The 17341-nt window shown below is 40.2% G+C and overlaps 1 protein-coding gene across 1 annotated transcript in view; it reads right to left on the reverse strand.

The window, feature by feature from the left end:
- The window catches only part of C2CD3 (C2 domain containing 3 centriole elongation regulator), an 80129-nt gene that overhangs the window by 19699 nt on the left and 43089 nt on the right, over positions 1-17341 (reverse strand). The window contains exons 24-30 of the mRNA XM_070944109.1: positions 16369-16668; positions 10744-10882; positions 9550-9614; positions 7759-7946; positions 6223-6323; positions 2157-2300; positions 327-529 (exon numbers count right to left, since the gene is read on the reverse strand). Coding sequence (XP_070800210.1) covers positions 327-529; positions 2157-2300; positions 6223-6323; positions 7759-7946; positions 9550-9614; positions 10744-10882; positions 16369-16668 — 1140 coding nt within the window. The remainder of the gene's footprint in view (positions 1-326; positions 530-2156; positions 2301-6222; positions 6324-7758; positions 7947-9549; positions 9615-10743; positions 10883-16368; positions 16669-17341) is intronic.

Genomic DNA, 17341 nt, shown 5'->3' on the forward strand with positions numbered 1-17341 from the left:
CACTGACCGAGGAGGTCATGTGATCACATTTTGCGACCTTTGGACAAGCAGAGTCAATGGGAAAGCCGGATTCACTTAACAACCGTGTGACTAGTTAACAGCTGCTGTGATTCCCTTAACAAAGGTCGTAAAATGGGGGCAGAACTCACTTAACAACTGTCTTGTTTAGCCCTGGAAATTCTGAGTTCAATTGTGGTTGTTAAGTCAAGGATGAACTAACTTATGCCCACTACCAAATTTCATAGCATTATGCCAGTCATTGCTGACTTCTCCAGAGCCACTCAGAAGACGGCTGGCACCGCCATGTCAGATGGGGGAAAACATACCGACATGCTGGCTGCTAACTTGAGAAAGCAGATGAATGGGCTTCTTCTGCAGATGATCTTCTTCTGGATCTACCCTCCTGGAGGAAGCTCTCTGGTTGTCAAGACCATCCATGGTGCTGCAAGGAGCACCCAGGTCTGTCAAAGGCCTGGTGAGCTTTTCGCTGAAATACCTCTGGATCTCATCCAGCTCGTTCAGGTTTTTTCTGGAAGAGAATGGAATGGAATGGATTAGAATAGAACATGAATTAGGAATAGACTAGAATAAAATAGAATATGAATTAGGAATAGAATAGAATAGAAGAGGAAGAATAGAATAGAATAGAATAGGAATTAGGGATAGAATAAACTTTAATTAAACTTTATTTAATTATTTTAAAACTATTTTAACTTTTGTGTACAAATGTTTTATTTTTGGCTGTTCACCGCCCTGAATCTGAAAGGAGAAGGGCGGTATAGAAATTTAAATAATAAATAAATAAATAAATAAATAAATCAATAAATAAATCAATAAATAAATCAATAAATAAATCAATAAAATAAAATAGAATAGAATAGAACAGAACAGAATAGGAATAGAAGAGAAGAGGAAGAATAGAATAGAATAGAATAGAATAGAATAGAATAGAATAGAATAGAATAGAATATGAATTAGGACTAGAATAAAATATGATTAGGAATAGAATAGAATATGAATTAGGAATAGAAAAGAATAGAAGAGGAAGAATAGAATAGAATAGAATAAAATATGAATTAGGACTAGAATAGAATATGAATTAGGAATGTAATAGAATAGAACAGGAAGAATAGAATAGAATAGAATAGAATAGAATAGAATAGAATATAGGAATAGAATAAAATAAAATATGAATTAGGAATAGAATAGAATATGAATTAGGAATAGAAGAGAAGAGAAGAGGAAGAATAGAATATGGAATATGGAGAATAGAATTGAATGGAAGTATAGAATAGAATAGGAACAGAATAGAAAACAGTATAGTATAGTATAGTATAGTATAGTATGGTATAGAAAATAGAATAGAATAGAATAGAATAGAATAGAATAGAACAGAATAGAACAGAACAGAACAGATTAGAATAAGAACGGAAGAGGGAAGAGAACAGAATAACTTTATTGTTACTTTGAAGATAGGTCAGGTACTAGGTCCCTGACTTACAATCATTTGTTTAGTGACCATTGGAAGTTAGAACGGCACTGAAAATAGTGACTTATGATGATCATTTTTCACCTCTGGTCGGGTGATCATAATTTGGGTGCCTGGCATCTGGTGTCTATTTATGACTGCTGCATTGTCCCTGGGGTCATGTGATCGCGTTTTGAGACCTTCTTACAAAGCAAAGTCAACGGAGAAGTCAAATTCGCTTAACAACCGTGTTACTAACTTAACAGCTGCGGTGATTCACTTAACAACGGTGGCAAGAAAGAAAATGGGGCAAAACTCATGTATCGGTCTTGCTTAGCAAATGGAAGTTGGGGCAAAATTGTGGTCTGGCTTCCCTGACTGCTTGTCGGAAGCAGACCAAATTTTGATCCCCTGACCATGGTGGCGATGCTGCCACGGTCACAAGTGTGAAAAACGGTCGTAACTCTCTTGATTTTTCAGTGCCGTCGTAACTTTGAACAGCCTCTAAATGAACGGTCGTAATTGGAGGACCTCAGGCATGAATGCTTTTTATGCCCTACATTTCAGAACCAAAAAAAAAAAAAAGCTTTCGAAAAGTAATCCTTTATGGTGACTTTACTCCTCAGTGTACTTTACTCCTGTTCTGCCCACTGGGACATGAACGCAAAATCTTGCTGAGCCTTTTCACCTGAGTGCTCTGAAGAGGGAGGTGTGGGAGGAAAGGGACAGGGAATCGAGGCCTTCCGTTTGCTCCGTCTTCTCCTCCGCTTGCTGCAACGACGTGTGGAACCGACGGACATTCTGAACGTGCTCTTTGTAACGGGATCCAGCCCTGCGGAAGAGCCGGGATTTAGAATAACAGAGGTCCCCAAACTTGGCAGCATAGCTGGCTGGAGAATTCTGGGAGTTGAAGTCCACAAGTCTTAAAGCTGACAAGTTTGAAGACCTCTGATTTAGAATAACAGAGTCGGAAGGGACCTTGGAGGTCTTCTAGTCCAACCCCCTGCTTAGGCAGGAAACCCTACACCACTTCAGACAAAGGGTTATCCAACATCTTCTTAAGAACTTCCAATGTTGGAGCATTCACAACTTCTGGTGGCAAGTAGTTCCACTGATTAATTGTTCTAACTGCCAGGAAATTCCTCCTTAGTTCTAAGTTGCTTCTCTCCTTGATTAGTTTCCACCCATTGCTTCTTGTCCTGCCTTCAGGTGCTTTGGAGAATAAGGTGACCCCTTCTTCTTTGGGGCAGCCCCTCAAATATTGGAAGACTGCTATCATGTCTCCCTTGGTCCTTCTTTTCATTAAACTAGATGCACCCAATTCCTGCAAATATTCTTTATAGGTTTTAGCCTCCAGTCCCCTAATCCTCTTTGTGGCTCTTCTCTGCACTCTTTCCAGAGTCTCCACATCCTTTTTAACAGTCAAAATAAAATAAAATAAAGATAAAAAGCCCTGGTAATAAATGTATTCTAAAAGCCCCTAAACCACAAGTGAAGAAAATTTTAACTTTTAATTTTAACTTTTAGCTTTCTTGCAGATGTTTCATGACCCAACTTGGTAACATCATCAGTGCTAGAAGAGAATGGGGTTTGTGGAGGAGGAGAAAATTAATTTTAACTTTTATTTACTGCTGCTTTTATCGTGGTTGTGCACCGCCCTGAGTCCTTCGGGAGAAGGGCGGTATAAAAATTCAATAAATAATAATAAATAATAATAAGAAATAAGAAAATGAAATGGTGGATAAAGAACCAAATAAAACAGGTTTGACGGAACACGCTATACAGAACTGAAAATGCACATTATGAAGAAATGTTAGACACGACTAGGTACGGCAGCTCCAAAAATATGCGCACTCGTGTGCCATTAAACAACAGTAAAGAAAGTGGGGTCCTTGGGTGCTCTCTGAGATGGGTTGCTTTCTTGCAGACGTTTCATGACCCAACTAGGTAACATCATCAGTGCTAGAAGGGAATGGGGTTTGTGGAGGATGAGATGAGGAGGAGGAGGAGGAGGATTGTGGGGTGATGCTGTCTTGCTTTCTTGCAGACTTTTCATGACTCAACAAGGTAATTTCATCAGGGCTAAAAGGGAGTGGGGTTTGGGGAGAGGAGGAGGAGGAGGAGAACGACTGTGGGATCCTTGGTGCGCTTCTGAGCTTGGTGGTTTTCTTGGAGACGTCTTATGACCCAACTAGGTAACTTCATCAGTACAAGAAGGGAGTGGAGTTTACGAGAAGGAGGAGGAGGAGGAGGAGGAGGAGGAAGAGGAGAATGACTGTGGGGTCCTTGGTGCGCTTCTGAGCTGGGTGGTTTTCTTGCAGACGTCTTATGACCCAACTAGGTAACTTCATCAGTGCAAGAAGGGAGTGGAGTTTACGAGAAGGAGGAGGAGAAGGAGGAGGAGGAGGAGGAGGAAGAGGAGAACGACTGTGGGGTCCTTGGTACTCTCTGAGCTTGGTGGTTTTCTTTCAGACGTCTCATGACCCAACTAGATAATATCATCAGTGCTAGAAAGTGATTGGGTTGGAGGAGGAGGAGAAGGGGGAAAAGGTATAGAAATATTAGTGCTATACCACCGGTGATGTTTTGGAGTTGAGTCATGAACCTCCTGCAAGAAAACCACCAAGCTTCAGAGGGCACCAAGGGCTCCACACTCCTTCTCCTCTTCCTCCTCTCCACAAACCCCACTCCCTTCTAGCAGTGATAAAGTTACTTTGTTGGGTCATGAAATGTCTGCAAGGATGCAACCAAGCTCAGGGAGCACCCAGAGTTTAACCCTGAGCGACAAATATTCTCTACTACCGTGTTTCCCTGAAAATTAAACCCTGGTCCTATATTTTTTTGAACCCTGAAATAAGCGCTTGGCCTTATTGCCATGCGCTCAAAAGCCCAATTAGGCTTATTATCAGGGGGTGTCTTATTTTGGGGGAAACAGGGTATCTGTCTGTCTATCTATCTATCTATCTATCTATCTATCTATCTATCTATCATCTATCATCTCTATCATCTATCTAGCTATCTAGCTATCTATCATCTCTATCATCTATCTATCTATCTATCTATCTATCTATCATCTATCTATCTATCTATTTATCATCTATCTATTATCTCTATCATCTATCTATCTATCATATCTATCATCTATCTATCATCTATCTATCTATCTATCTATCTATCTATCTATCTATCATCTATCTATCTATCTATCTATCTATCATCTATCTATCTATCATCTATCTATCTATCTATCATCTATCATTTCTATCTATCTATCTATCTATCTATCTATCTATCATCTATCTATCATCTATCATTTCTATCTATCTATCTATCTATCTATCTATCTATCATCTATCTATTATCTCTATCATCTATCTATCTATCTATCTATCTATCTATCTATCTATCTCTATCTATCTATCTATCTATCTATCTATCTATCATCTATCTATCTATCTATCTATCTATCTATCTATCTATCTATCATCTATCTATCATCTATCATTTCTATCTATCTATCTATCATCTATCTATCTATCTATCTATCTATCATCTATCTATCTATCTATCATCTATCTATCTATCTATCATCTATCATTTCTATCTATCTATCTATCTATCTATCTATCATCTATCTATCATCTATCATTTCTATCTATCTATCTATCTATCTATCTATCTATCTATCTATCATCTATCTATTATCTCTATCATCTATCTATCTATCTATCTCTATCTATCTATCTATCTATCTATCTATCTATCTATCATCTATCTATCTATCTATCTATCTATCTATCATCTATCTATCTATCTATCTATCTATCATCTATCTATCTATCATCTATCATTTCTATCTATCTATCTATCTATCTATCTATCATCTATCTATCATCTATCATTTCTATCTATCTATCTATCTATCTATCTATCTATCATCTATCTATCTATCTATCTATCTATCTATCATCTATCATTTCTATCTATCTATCTATCTATCTATCTATCTATCATCTATCTATCTATCTATCTATCTATCTATCTATCTATCTATCTATCATCTATCTATCTATCTATCTATCTATCTATCATCTATCTATCTATCATCTATCATTTCTATCTATCTATCTATCTATCTATCTATCTATCTATCATCTATCTATCATCTATCATTTCTATCTATCTATCTATCTATCTATCTATCTATCTATCATCTATCTATCTATCTATCATCTATCATTTCTATCTATCTATCTATCTATCTATCTATCTATCTATCTATCTATCTATCTATCTATCTATCATCTATGATTTCTATCTATCTATCTATCTATCTATCTATCTATCTATCTATCTATCTATCTATCATCTATCTATCTGTCTACCGTGTTTCCCCAAAAATAAGACCCTGTCTTATATTTTTTTGAACCCTGAAATAAGCGCTTGGCCTTATTGCCATGGGCTCAAAAGCCCGATTGGGCTTATTATCAGGGGATAATGTCTTATTTTGGGGGAAACAGGGTATTGGTAAAGAATATTTATTTATTTAAACGTTATGTGCCACCCATCTCACTGTTACGTGACACAGCAGAGGAGGCAGAATATCAAATTTTAGTGTTTCGGAATTTGGGGAAAACACATCAGATCCACCATAAACGGAAGACCCCTGCCAATAAGTGCCTGGGACAAAATAAGTGTAATGCTATGCAGTAGTTTTGCAGCCCTGGAAACATCCACCTCTGGTTTTGTCTTACCTCGCGTGACCGGAAGCTTCCGGGCTCTTCCACGGAGAACCTGAAAGTTTAGGGGCGCCTCTGGTGGAGAAGGATGAGAATGAAGGATACGAGTCCCTGGCCTGCAAGACAAAAGGCCTTAAGTTGGGAAACCTGCAACAACCTACAACTGGACAATCGGTTTATTAGGATCTGGCAAAAGTAGCTTGCCAGAAGTATGCAATTTTTTAATTATTTTAAATTCTTGAGCTTTCCAGGAAATTCAATACAGGTAGTCCTCGACTTACGACCACAATTGAGCCCAAACTTTCTGTTGTTAAAGCGAGGCGTGTCTTAAGTGAATGCTGCCCCATTTTATGACACAGTTGTTAAGGGAATCTGGCTTCCGCCTTGACTTTGCTTGTCAGAAAGTCGCAAGAGGGGATCACGTGACACCCTCCCCCCCCCGGGGGACACTGCGACGGTCATAAATACGAGCCAGCGTCTGAAATTTGGTCATGTGACCACAGGGGATGCTGCAATAGCAGCAGTAAGTGTGGAAAAAAAACGGTCCTAAGTCACATTGTTCGGTGCTGTCGTAACTTCAAATGGTCACTAAACGAATGGTTGTAAGTCGAGGATTACCTGCAGTCAATAAAGAAATAGGAAAGAAAAAATTGGGTGGGTTATACAGAATGTTTTGAAGAAAAAACTTCAGTTTTCTCCACAATTGTTTTTGCTGGGTATAGTTAAGGGTTTTACATCGGGTGAAACAAAGTTGATATTGTATATGATAACAGCAGCGAGATTACTGATAGGTCAATATTGGAAAAATGAAGCTGTGCCCACTATCAAGGAATGGACTATGAAGATGGCCAGTTTTGCAGAGATGGCGAAGATTTCAGCATATTTAAAAGATCGGACACAAGAGACTTATGTATGGGAGTGGAAAAAGTGGATAGATTATGGGCAGAATAAATATCAAACTAGGAAATACCAGATAGCTTTTAATTGAAAGTATTATATAGGGATAGAATAATAGAATTTTGTGAAGATGTGAAAAATATATAGGGGGTGGATGGGTTCAAGTTTTATAAAAAGGGGATTTTGATTTGGATTATATTCTGAGGAAGTCAGGGGGAGAGGGGAAGGAGGGGGGGGAAATTGGGGAGAAAATGTAATTGTAAAACTTTTTCAATTAAAAAAAAAAAAAGAAATAGGAAAGAAAGAAATTGAGAATAAATAAATAAACAATAAATAAATAAAAAAAAGTAAAAAAAAAAACCCAAAAATAATTGACTGGAATAATAAATAAACAAATAAGGAAAACAATAAATAAATGAATAAATACAAAAATAAATAAAACAAAGCAAAACAAAAAATAAATAAAATAAAACAATAAACAAAACAATACATTAATTAAACAATTACACCTTAAATAAAACAATAAATAAAACAATAAAACAATAAATAAGTAAATAAATAAATAACTTTCACAGGCAGCTTTGTCCGCGCAACAAGCAGACTCGCCGAAGAGAAACGGGGAACGGTACATACAGCGGATTCTGGTGTTTTTACCTGGCAGCTTCTTGCCTGCCTTTCTTCTTTCAGGTGAGCGATATTTTCGAGTGGAGAGACGGCGACTTTGACCTGCCCTCGGCACTGCCCGGTCAGGTCGGTGATGTCGTACCAGCCGCAGATGTACTGGAAGCCGGAGAGCAGGGGGGAGAGGTCCACCGATGCAAATCCTATCACTCGTTCAACGTCTGCAGGGAAAACGGCGTGTAAAAAGCACGCGAGACATCTCAGCAATTACAATTTGCACCTTGCCGTAAGAAACCTTGGTTTGTGCCCCAATTCCAAACGTCGGCCTCCAAGAAAGCCAAATGGACAAGGGCACCGAGGGAAAAGGCGGTCGACTAAGTAGAAAATGATCACATGTTAACTTCGAAGGCTCTAGTTTAATCTACCTTCTTCTAAATGACCCAGACTACAGCTCCCATTATCAGATATATGCACCTTTCAAACAGCAATTAAAAACACCCTCAAACATGGTTAGTTGCAAGCAATTGGGAATTTTTAAAAATATACTTCCCTTGCTTTGTAAAAGGGAAGACTTCATTTTCAAACACAGAAGCTATTTATTCATTTGTTTGTTCGTTTTTTTCCTTCCTTCCTTCCCTTCTTTCCTCCTTTCACCTCTTCCTTCCACCCTCACATTCTTTTTTCTTTCCTTCCTTCCCTTCTTTCCTTCCTTCCCTTCTTTCCTCCTTTCTCTCTTTCACCTCACTTCCTCCCACTCGTTCTTCTCCCCCTCACATTCTTTTTTCTTTCCTTCCTTCCCTTCTTTCCTTCTTTCTCTCTTTCACGTCACCTCCTCCCACTCGTTCTTCTCCCTCCCTCACATTCTTTCTTTTTCTTTCCTTCCTTCCTTTCCTTCCTTCCCTTCTTTCCTCCTTTCTCTTTCACCTCACTTCCTCCCACTCGTTCTTCTCCCTCCCGCACATCCTTTTTTCTTTCCTTCCTTTCCTTCCTTCCCTTCTTTCACCTCACTTTCATTCGTTCTTCTCCCTTCCTCACATTTTCTTTTTCTTTCCTTCCTTCCTTCCCTTCTTTCCTTTCTCTTTCACCTCACTTCCTCCCACTCGTTCTTCTCCCTCCCTCACATTATCTTTTTCTTTCCTTCCTTCCTTCCTTCCTTCCTTCCTTCCTTCCTTCCTTCCTTCCTTCCTTCCTTCCCTTCTTTCCTCCTTTCTCTCTTTCACCTCACTTCCTCCCATTCGTTCTTCTCCCTCCCTCATATTCTTTCTTTTTCTTTCTTTCTTTCCTTCCTGCCTGCCTGCCACCCATCAAAAACTTTGGGTGGCGTACAATTCCAAAAGTATAAAAACAATGAAAAGGATGTAAAAGCATTCTAAAAACAATAAAAGCATCCAAATGAAATACACATGGCCGCCGAGATACTTGGCCAGTTAACAGTACAGGCAGTCCTTGACTTACGACCATTCGTTTAATGCTTCAAAGTTACAACGGCATGGGAAAAAAGTAACCGAGGACCAATTTTTCACCCTTATGATGGATTGTTGTGGCATCCCCAAAGTATTCGTGTGAACAAACTTTTGGGTGCTTAGCAACTGACATGTATTCATGGGACTATCATTTGCGACCTTCTTAGGAATCTTCTGACAAAGTTAAAGTCAAAGTCGAGAATTACCTGTAGCCATTTACAGCCACACATGAGCAATAATAAATACCAATAGCACAGGATGGATAGGCAGCTAGCTCGCAATCAACCGATTTTTAAGAAAGATTGCTGTTACGGTTAGAAGTTGCTTGTTGCGAAGGAGTTCCAATTAGTGACAGGGGTACCTGCTTTATGCCATATTTTGAAGACCAGAGTTTTCTGGGAATCCAGCAGGAGTTCCTTGGAGAGTCTGCAAAGAATCAAAAAAGAAATCAGAAATATATTTAAACGACAGCTGGAGGAAATATCACTTCCTAGCATGTTTTTTTTTTTTTTGGTATACGGGCAGTCCTCGACATATGACCACAATCGAGCCCAAAAATTTCAGTGGCTAAGCAAGTCAGGTGTTATGTGAGTTCTGCCCCATTTTATCACCTTTCTTGCCGCAGTTGTTAAGCGAATCACTGCTGTTGTTAAGTGAGTCACATGGTTGTTAAGGGAATCTGGCTTGACTTTGCTTGTCAGAAGGTCGCAAAAGGAGATCACGCAACCCCGGGACACTGCAACCGTCATAACTATGAGTCAATTGCCAAGCGTCTGAATTTTGATCACCTGATGCTGTAATGGTTGTAAATGTGAAACACGGTCGTAAGTCGCTTTTTTCAGTGCCGTTGTAACTTTGAACGGTCTTGAATGAATGGTTGTAAATCAAGGACTACTTGGGTAGACGCTTGCGTCAATCTGATTCTCTCCAATTATGTTGAAGAAGAAGTTCCTTGGAGAGTCTGCAAAGAGCCTTGGTAGCACAGTGGTCTAAAGCACCCTGTTATTAAGACCAGCTGCCTGCAATTACTGCAGGTTCGAATCTCGCCAGGCTCAAGGTCGACTCAGCCTTCCATCCTTTCTAAGGTAGGTAAATTGAGGACCCAGTTTGTGGGGGCAATAAGCTGACTTTGTATAAATATACAAAAGGATGAAGGCTATTGCTTAGCACATTGTAAGCCGCCCTGAGTCTCCAGAGAAGGGCGGCATATAAATCAAATAAAATTAAAAAAAAAAGTTCTAACAATCCTCCAGGAACCAGGGCAGTCTATCCTATATGAAGAGCCCAGGTTGGCAAAACGTCAAAACTGTGGTAGGTCTGGAGTTTACTTCTAATCTCTGAGTTTTCTACCTAGTGAACAATAGTGGGGAATGGAAGGATTTCTGCAAGGAATATATGTAAACCCTTCTGTTCCCTACTATCCTGTCAGAGCTGAAGAAGCTCCTTGGAGGAGAAGCAAAACATCTTCCAAAGAAAAAAACAGACAGTCCAATTCCCTCCTGAAAAAAAGCACCTTTGGGATAGGTGTCTGACATATTCCTGATGTCTTACATACCTTGTCTGGTGCTGAAAATCCCAAATGGGGGAATCTGTGTTTTCTACTGTTGCAGTGGTGATCGGGTTATCGACATCAGTGGCCACGAAAGACACGTAGCTACAGGGCGACGTTACTCCCCGCTCTGCAAGAGGACTCCCTGAAACCGAATAATTTAGAATCAGTTTGCAGCTATCAGTTTGCGTTCTACGACAATTTCACGACCAAAGAAACAAAAGTCAATCAAAATAGAGCGGGAAGGGACCTTAGCAGGAGATCTTATACCATTTCAGACAAATGTGTGTCCAGTCTCTTCTTAAAAGCCCTCCAGTGATGGAGCACCCACAACTTCTGGTGGCAAGCAGTTCCACTGGTTAATTGTCCTCACTGTTAGGATGTTTCTCCTTAATTCCAGGCTGCTTCTCTCCTGGATTAGTTTCCATCCGTTGTTTTAACTTTTAACCTGAATGGTTTCCCGACAATGGGTTGATCAGGAAACCTGAAAAATTGCTTTAACAGAACATAGAATCGTAGAGCTGGGGGGGGACCTCAGAGATCTTCTAGTCCAACCCCCTGCTCAAGGCAGGAGACCTAAGGTGAAAGAGGTCTGGGTTGGGAACGACTTTATGGCTCTGGTTTCCTGCACAGGGTTTATAGTGAAAAATCTGGATTTACCAGCCACATTCGGAGTTTAAGTTTCTTTGGAGAAATGGAAGTTGACATTCTTAGCGGGTTAAGCGAGACGTTTGTTAACCGAGTTTTGCCCCATCTTAGCACCTTTCTTGCTGCAGTTGTTAAGTGGATCACTGCCATCGTTAAGTGAGTCACACTGTCGTTAAGTGAATCTGGCTTCCCTGCTGACTTTGCTTGCCAGAAGGTCGCAAAACGTGACCCCGGGATGCTCCGACTGTCGTAAAGATGAACCAGTCACCGAGCTTTTGAATTTTGATCTTGTGGCCATGGGGATGCTGCAATGGTCGTAAGTGTGAAAATTGGTCGTAAGTCACTTTTTTTCAGTGCTGTTGTAACTTCGAACGGTCCCTAAATGAACGGTTGTAAATTGAGGACTCTCTGCAAATGTGGTTCTCGACTTACAATCATTTGTTTAATGACTGTTTGAAGTAACAACATAGGTCATGTGATCAAAATTCAGACGGTTGGCAAGTGACTTGTATTTATGACGGTTGCAGTGTCCCGGGGGGTGGGGGGGTGGGGGTCATTTGTGATCCCCTTTTGCAAACATCTGACAAGCAACGTCAATGGGGGAGGCCAGATTCTCTCAACAACTGTGGTACTGAAAGGCAAACCTGGCAGGAAAGGATGTAAAATGGAGCAAAACTCACTTAACGGCTGCCTTGCTTAGCAATGGAAATTTGGAGCTCAGTTGTGGTCATAAGTCAAGGATTTACGACCTCTTTGCTTTCTGTAGTCGCATTTCGCTGCCGATTCTCCTCTAGTGACCAGGGTGCTACAGAGGAGTAAAAAAAAACAAAAAAAAAACACCCAGATAATAGTATTAAACTTTTTCCTAGGATGCTAAGCCTGTTTTTCTGCCCTGGGTGGCCTTTTGACTCCTGTTTCTCTTGCACCAATGGCTGGCCTTCTCCAGCCCCTGCCCACTGTACTTTCAACCAAGGCATGTCCTCATCCTTGCCCAAAGAAAGGTATTATATAAAAATAAGCAACTCTACCCACTTCTGGTTTTTACTGCAAAATCCTGGATGCTCTTGTAGTAAAATTCTGCAGCTATGGCCTTGACCAATATGGAATGGAATGGAATGGAATGGAGTGGAGTGGAGTGGAATGGAATAGAATAGAATAGAGAAAAAGAATAGAATAGAATAGAATAGAATAGAATAGAATAGAATAGAATAGAATAGAATAGAATAGAATAAGAAATAGAATAGAATAGAATAGAATAGAATAGAATAGAATAGAATAGAATAGAATAGAATAGAATAGAATAGAACAGAACAGAATAGAATAGAAATGCAATTAGAAGAAAAGAGAAAAGAATAGAACAGAACAGAAGAAAGAATAAAAATGTCAGGTTTCCAAGTGATGAAACCCATTCAAAAAGAAATGGACAAAATCCATCTTCCAAAAAAAGTTTCTTTTAAGAATATTAATAGAATAGAATCAGAATAGAATCAGAATTAAAATAGGAGAATATAGAATAGAAGCGGACATCGTTTATTGGCCAAGTATGATCGGATACACCAGGCATCTGTCTCCGGTGCAGAAGCTCTCAGTTTACCAAGAAACAACTACTAAGTGATATAATCATAATGATTACACCAATAAGAGAAGGCAGCAAAAAAAGATGAGAAGGATAATAGTAATCCAGCCATACTACATGTCTAATATAACGAAACATCTAACATCTAATACAGATTTGCCCCAAATAAGTGGGAAGACAAGTGCCATTAGGGTGGGATGGGTCTCAAAATTGAAGTCAAAAGGATGGCCAGTGAAGCCACCGTTTTCACTTCTCTTCCCCCCCCCAAAATACAGCCTTTATGACAAGCATATCATTGCCACACACATTTCAAGAGGGTGATAAAGAATAAAGATTGCAGAGAGAAGAAAAAAGCTGCTGAAACAAGGTAAAAGTAAAGTAAAAATAAAGTAAAGCATTAACATTATAAAGAACTTTTGACAGCTCGTTTTTCCTTTCCTTCCAATAGTTAATAATCACTAAGTGTTTGTTCTTGAAATCTGGGAGGGTGTTTCTTATTTAAACCATTTTATGTAATGCTGTTTAACTGATCTTTTTTTTTTTTTAAATGTATTTCAAATGTCTAAACTGGCCTTGTTTTATGACATTATCTTATTTATTATTTATTTATTTTGTCACATTTCTATGCCGCCCAACTCCCAAGGGACTCTTATCAGATATGAGGAGACAATCTTGGTTAAATTTAGTGAAATATATACAGGCAGTCCTCCACTTATGACCACAATTGAGCCCAAAATTTCCGTTGCAGCAGTTAAGTGAATCAGTGCAGTCTTTAAGTGGGTAACATGGTCGTTAAGTGAGTTTTGTCCCGTTTTACAACCTTTCTTGCGACCGTTAAGAGAATCACTGCAGTCCTTAAGTGGGTAACATGGTTATTAAGTGAGTTTTGCTCCATTTTACAACCTTTCTCACCACAGTTAAGTGAATCCCTGCAGTCCTTAAGTGGGTAACATGGTTATTAAGTGAGTTCTGCCCTGTTTTACGACCTTTCTAGCCACAGTGGTTAAATGAGTCACTGCAGCGGTTAAGTTTGTGACACGGTTGTTAAGTGAATCTGGCTTCCCCATTGAATTTGCACGTCAGTAGGTCGCAAAAGTTGATCACATGACCGCAGGGCACTACAACCGTCGTAAGTATGAACCGGTTGCCATGCATCCAAATTTTGATCACGTGACCACGGGGATGATGGAAATCCCCGTTAAGTGTGGAAAACAGCCGTTAAGTCACTTTTTCCCCCAGTGCCGCTGTGACTTCGAATGGTCGCTAAGCAGATGGTCGTAAATTGAGAAAAAAAAAATCTTGTATAAATCCTTTCTTTTCTGATCAATCTCTCCTCCCTACAGAGATGAGCCTGCATAAGAGCCTTGGTGGCACAGCAGACTAAAGCCCTGTTAAGTAACACCAGCTGCCTGCAATTACTGCGAGTTCGAATCTCACCAGGCTCAAGTTTGACTCAGCCTTCCATCCTTTCGAGGTAGGTAAAATGAGGACCCGGATTGTGGGGGCAATAAGCTGACTTTGTATAAAAAAGAACACCGCTTGGGGGCCCCCGAAAGCCCTACTAAGCAGGTATATACAAAAAGTATGAAGGCTATTGCTTAATGCATTGTAAGCCGCCTTGAATCTCCAGAGAATGGCGGCGTATAAATCGAACCAATAAAATAAATAAATAAACAACCGGTCAGTTTCAAATAGTTCTGATCCAAGCTAAGCTGCAAGTGGACGAGTCTGGCCTTTATTTCGTATTTGTAGGAACAACTCCTGAAAAAGAATTTGCTGGAGCAGTTAGTAGTTCTTCCTGAAAGCAGGAAAAATAAAATAAAATAAAATAAAAAAACTTAGGAGGAGGAATGTGTTAGCAGTGCAAGAATGAGGTGGGCAGGGGGTACTTTGAGCCACGGGGGAGGAAACTCTTGAGAATAATTTCCCGACTGTTCTTTAACCCGGTGTTAAGCCGTACCGCTCTGGAAGCCAGCTGTTGATCAAAAAGGAAAAATATGGAAAAAAGTTGCTTCCTTGATTAATCCGGTTTAATCTAGTTGTGTGTGCTGGCATTCGGCACGGATTATTGGAGCGCATCAGGATGGAATGATCAGGAGGTTTTTTGAGAAACGGATGTTCTTGGTGGAGCACAGCGCAAGGAAAGGCCAAGACAACACCGCGTTGTGGGAGGAAATTCTAGGAATAAGGTCACCAGAAGCAAAAGCAGAACAAAGGGTTGTTCCGTGGCTGCCCTCTTCCACCTCCAGCTTGCCTGGATTGCAAACGCTTGCATTTTATTGTACAGGTAACAACACTTCACTTGGGGCCCGTTTGAAGTTACAAGGGCACTGAAAATAGTGACTTATTTGGCTAGTAGAAATAACGTCGGAAAAAATAGAACTTAAACCAGAATTTTTTTTTTAACCAGGGATTATTAAAGAAAATTATAAAAAAAGAAAGAAAGTACTTAATACTACGTAAAATCACTGCGGACAGATTGGCGTTATAGCTCAATTTTGGAAAACTGATCAACTTGCCAACAGAACAACTGATAATCCCAAAAAAAAAATCTATAATTGTGTGGAAATGGATAAATTAACCTTTGAATTGAAAGATAAGGTAGACTCAAAATATTATATGGCATGGAATAGATGGTATGATTGGATAAATCGGAGAAATGAAGGGAAATGTAAAATTCTGAATGATAACAAAAACTAAAAAAAAATAAAAAAAAGCACCGTCAATAAGACAATGGATATGTGACTTTTTTTTTTTTTTAATTTGATTTATATGCCGCCCTTCTCCGGAGACTCAGGGCGGCTTACAATGCGTTAAGCAATAGCCTTCATACTTTTGTATATTTTATACAAAGTCAGCTTATTGCCCCCCACAAACTGGGTCCTCAATTTACCTACCTTAGAAAGGATGGAAGGCTGAGTCGACCTTGAGCCTTGGCAAGATTCGAACTTGCAGTAATTGCAGACAGCTGGAGTTAAATTACAGTGCTTCTAGTCTGCAGAGCTATCCAGGCTCCTGTTTTTCTTTTTATGTAGTGTTATTTATATGGATATATATGTGTTTAGTGTATATATATGTAGCATTTCGTTTTTAAATGTTTAATAAAGTTTGTTTTTTAAAACCAAAAAAAGAAAATAAAAAAGAAAATAGTGACTTATGATCGTTTTTCACACTTTGGGGCTGCTCCCCCCCCCACATTGAATGATGTGGGGGGGGAGGGAACCAGCAATGGGAAGTGTCTGGGAGGGGAAAATTATACCTAGGGATTTGGCACGCAATTATCAGTTCTGGCTTTTCTTTACTGTAACCCACTTGACCTTTAGTAGACAATATCTTTCTCAATGAAGGGAGTCAAGGGTCTTTCTCGCTTAGAGGTTCCAGATGAGGCAGGACTGACACCTGCTTACCTTTTAAGCTTAGGTGCATGGCTCTTTCCACGAGAACGCTCACCGCGAACGTGTTCTCCGGGTCACTGGGAGGAGGTTTGTCTTGGGGGACTTCGTCGACGGAAGGATTTGCTTCTGAGCGGACTTCCAGTTCCTGCTCCGCTGCCTTCTTCTCTTCTTCAACGCTGTTGCTGCTGCTGTCCCTGTCATCTTCACGGTTCCCAGACCCTCCACATGGACCAGCAGGTGTCACCGTAATGTGAACACGCAGCGCGGCTCCCCCCAGGTTGGCAGCGTTTCGTCGGAACAAAGGAAAGACACCTGCGAGAAGGGGAGGAAGTGAGGCTCATTCGAAAGGCAGATCTCGCCCCTGTGAGAAAAAACTGCTCTTAAAACAATTAGTCCCAAACAAAGCTATTTTATTATAACAGCTGAGAATTACTTCATACCCAGCTTAGTCCCAATTAATTCCAAAACAAGTCCTTCAGAAAAAGTCCTTCGGGCTTATCACAAACCTTTATCTTCTTTGGCACCCTGCCAAAGGCCTTTCCTGGCAAAGCCCCACGAAATTCAGAAACAAGAGATGCTGACTGGAAACAGATTTAGCAACGTTGCTTTCCTACAAAGAGCCCAAGAGCCTTTTCTGCTCTTTTAAGCGTTATGGGAGGGGCCAATCATCTCCTGGCCTTACTCCCTAGTCGTCCCTTTTATTTTAGCTGCTCTTGTCTTCTGGCAGCTCTGCGCATGCATGCATTAGGAACAGGCTCTTCCTGTTCCTCTGCCTCTCTGCTGTCCGACTCAGGGGGCTCCGGAGTCCGTGCATTACTCCCAGATGGCCCTGGCCCTATCTCTGCCTCTGACACAGAGCCCTCATCCGGGCCTTCCCCTGACTCCAGGACTGGCCCATGGCCCTCCCCAGCCTCCACACTTTGCTGCCAGTTCTGCAGGCTGCTGGTGGACCACAACATGACCACAGTTGAGCCCAAAATTTCCA

This window comes from Pituophis catenifer, unplaced genomic scaffold (assembly GCF_029215685.1).
Source record: "Pituophis catenifer annectens isolate HBS135680 unplaced genomic scaffold, rPitCat1.0.hap2 SCAF_4, whole genome shotgun sequence".
NCBI classification, from domain to species: Eukaryota; Metazoa; Chordata; class Lepidosauria; order Squamata; family Colubridae; genus Pituophis; species Pituophis catenifer.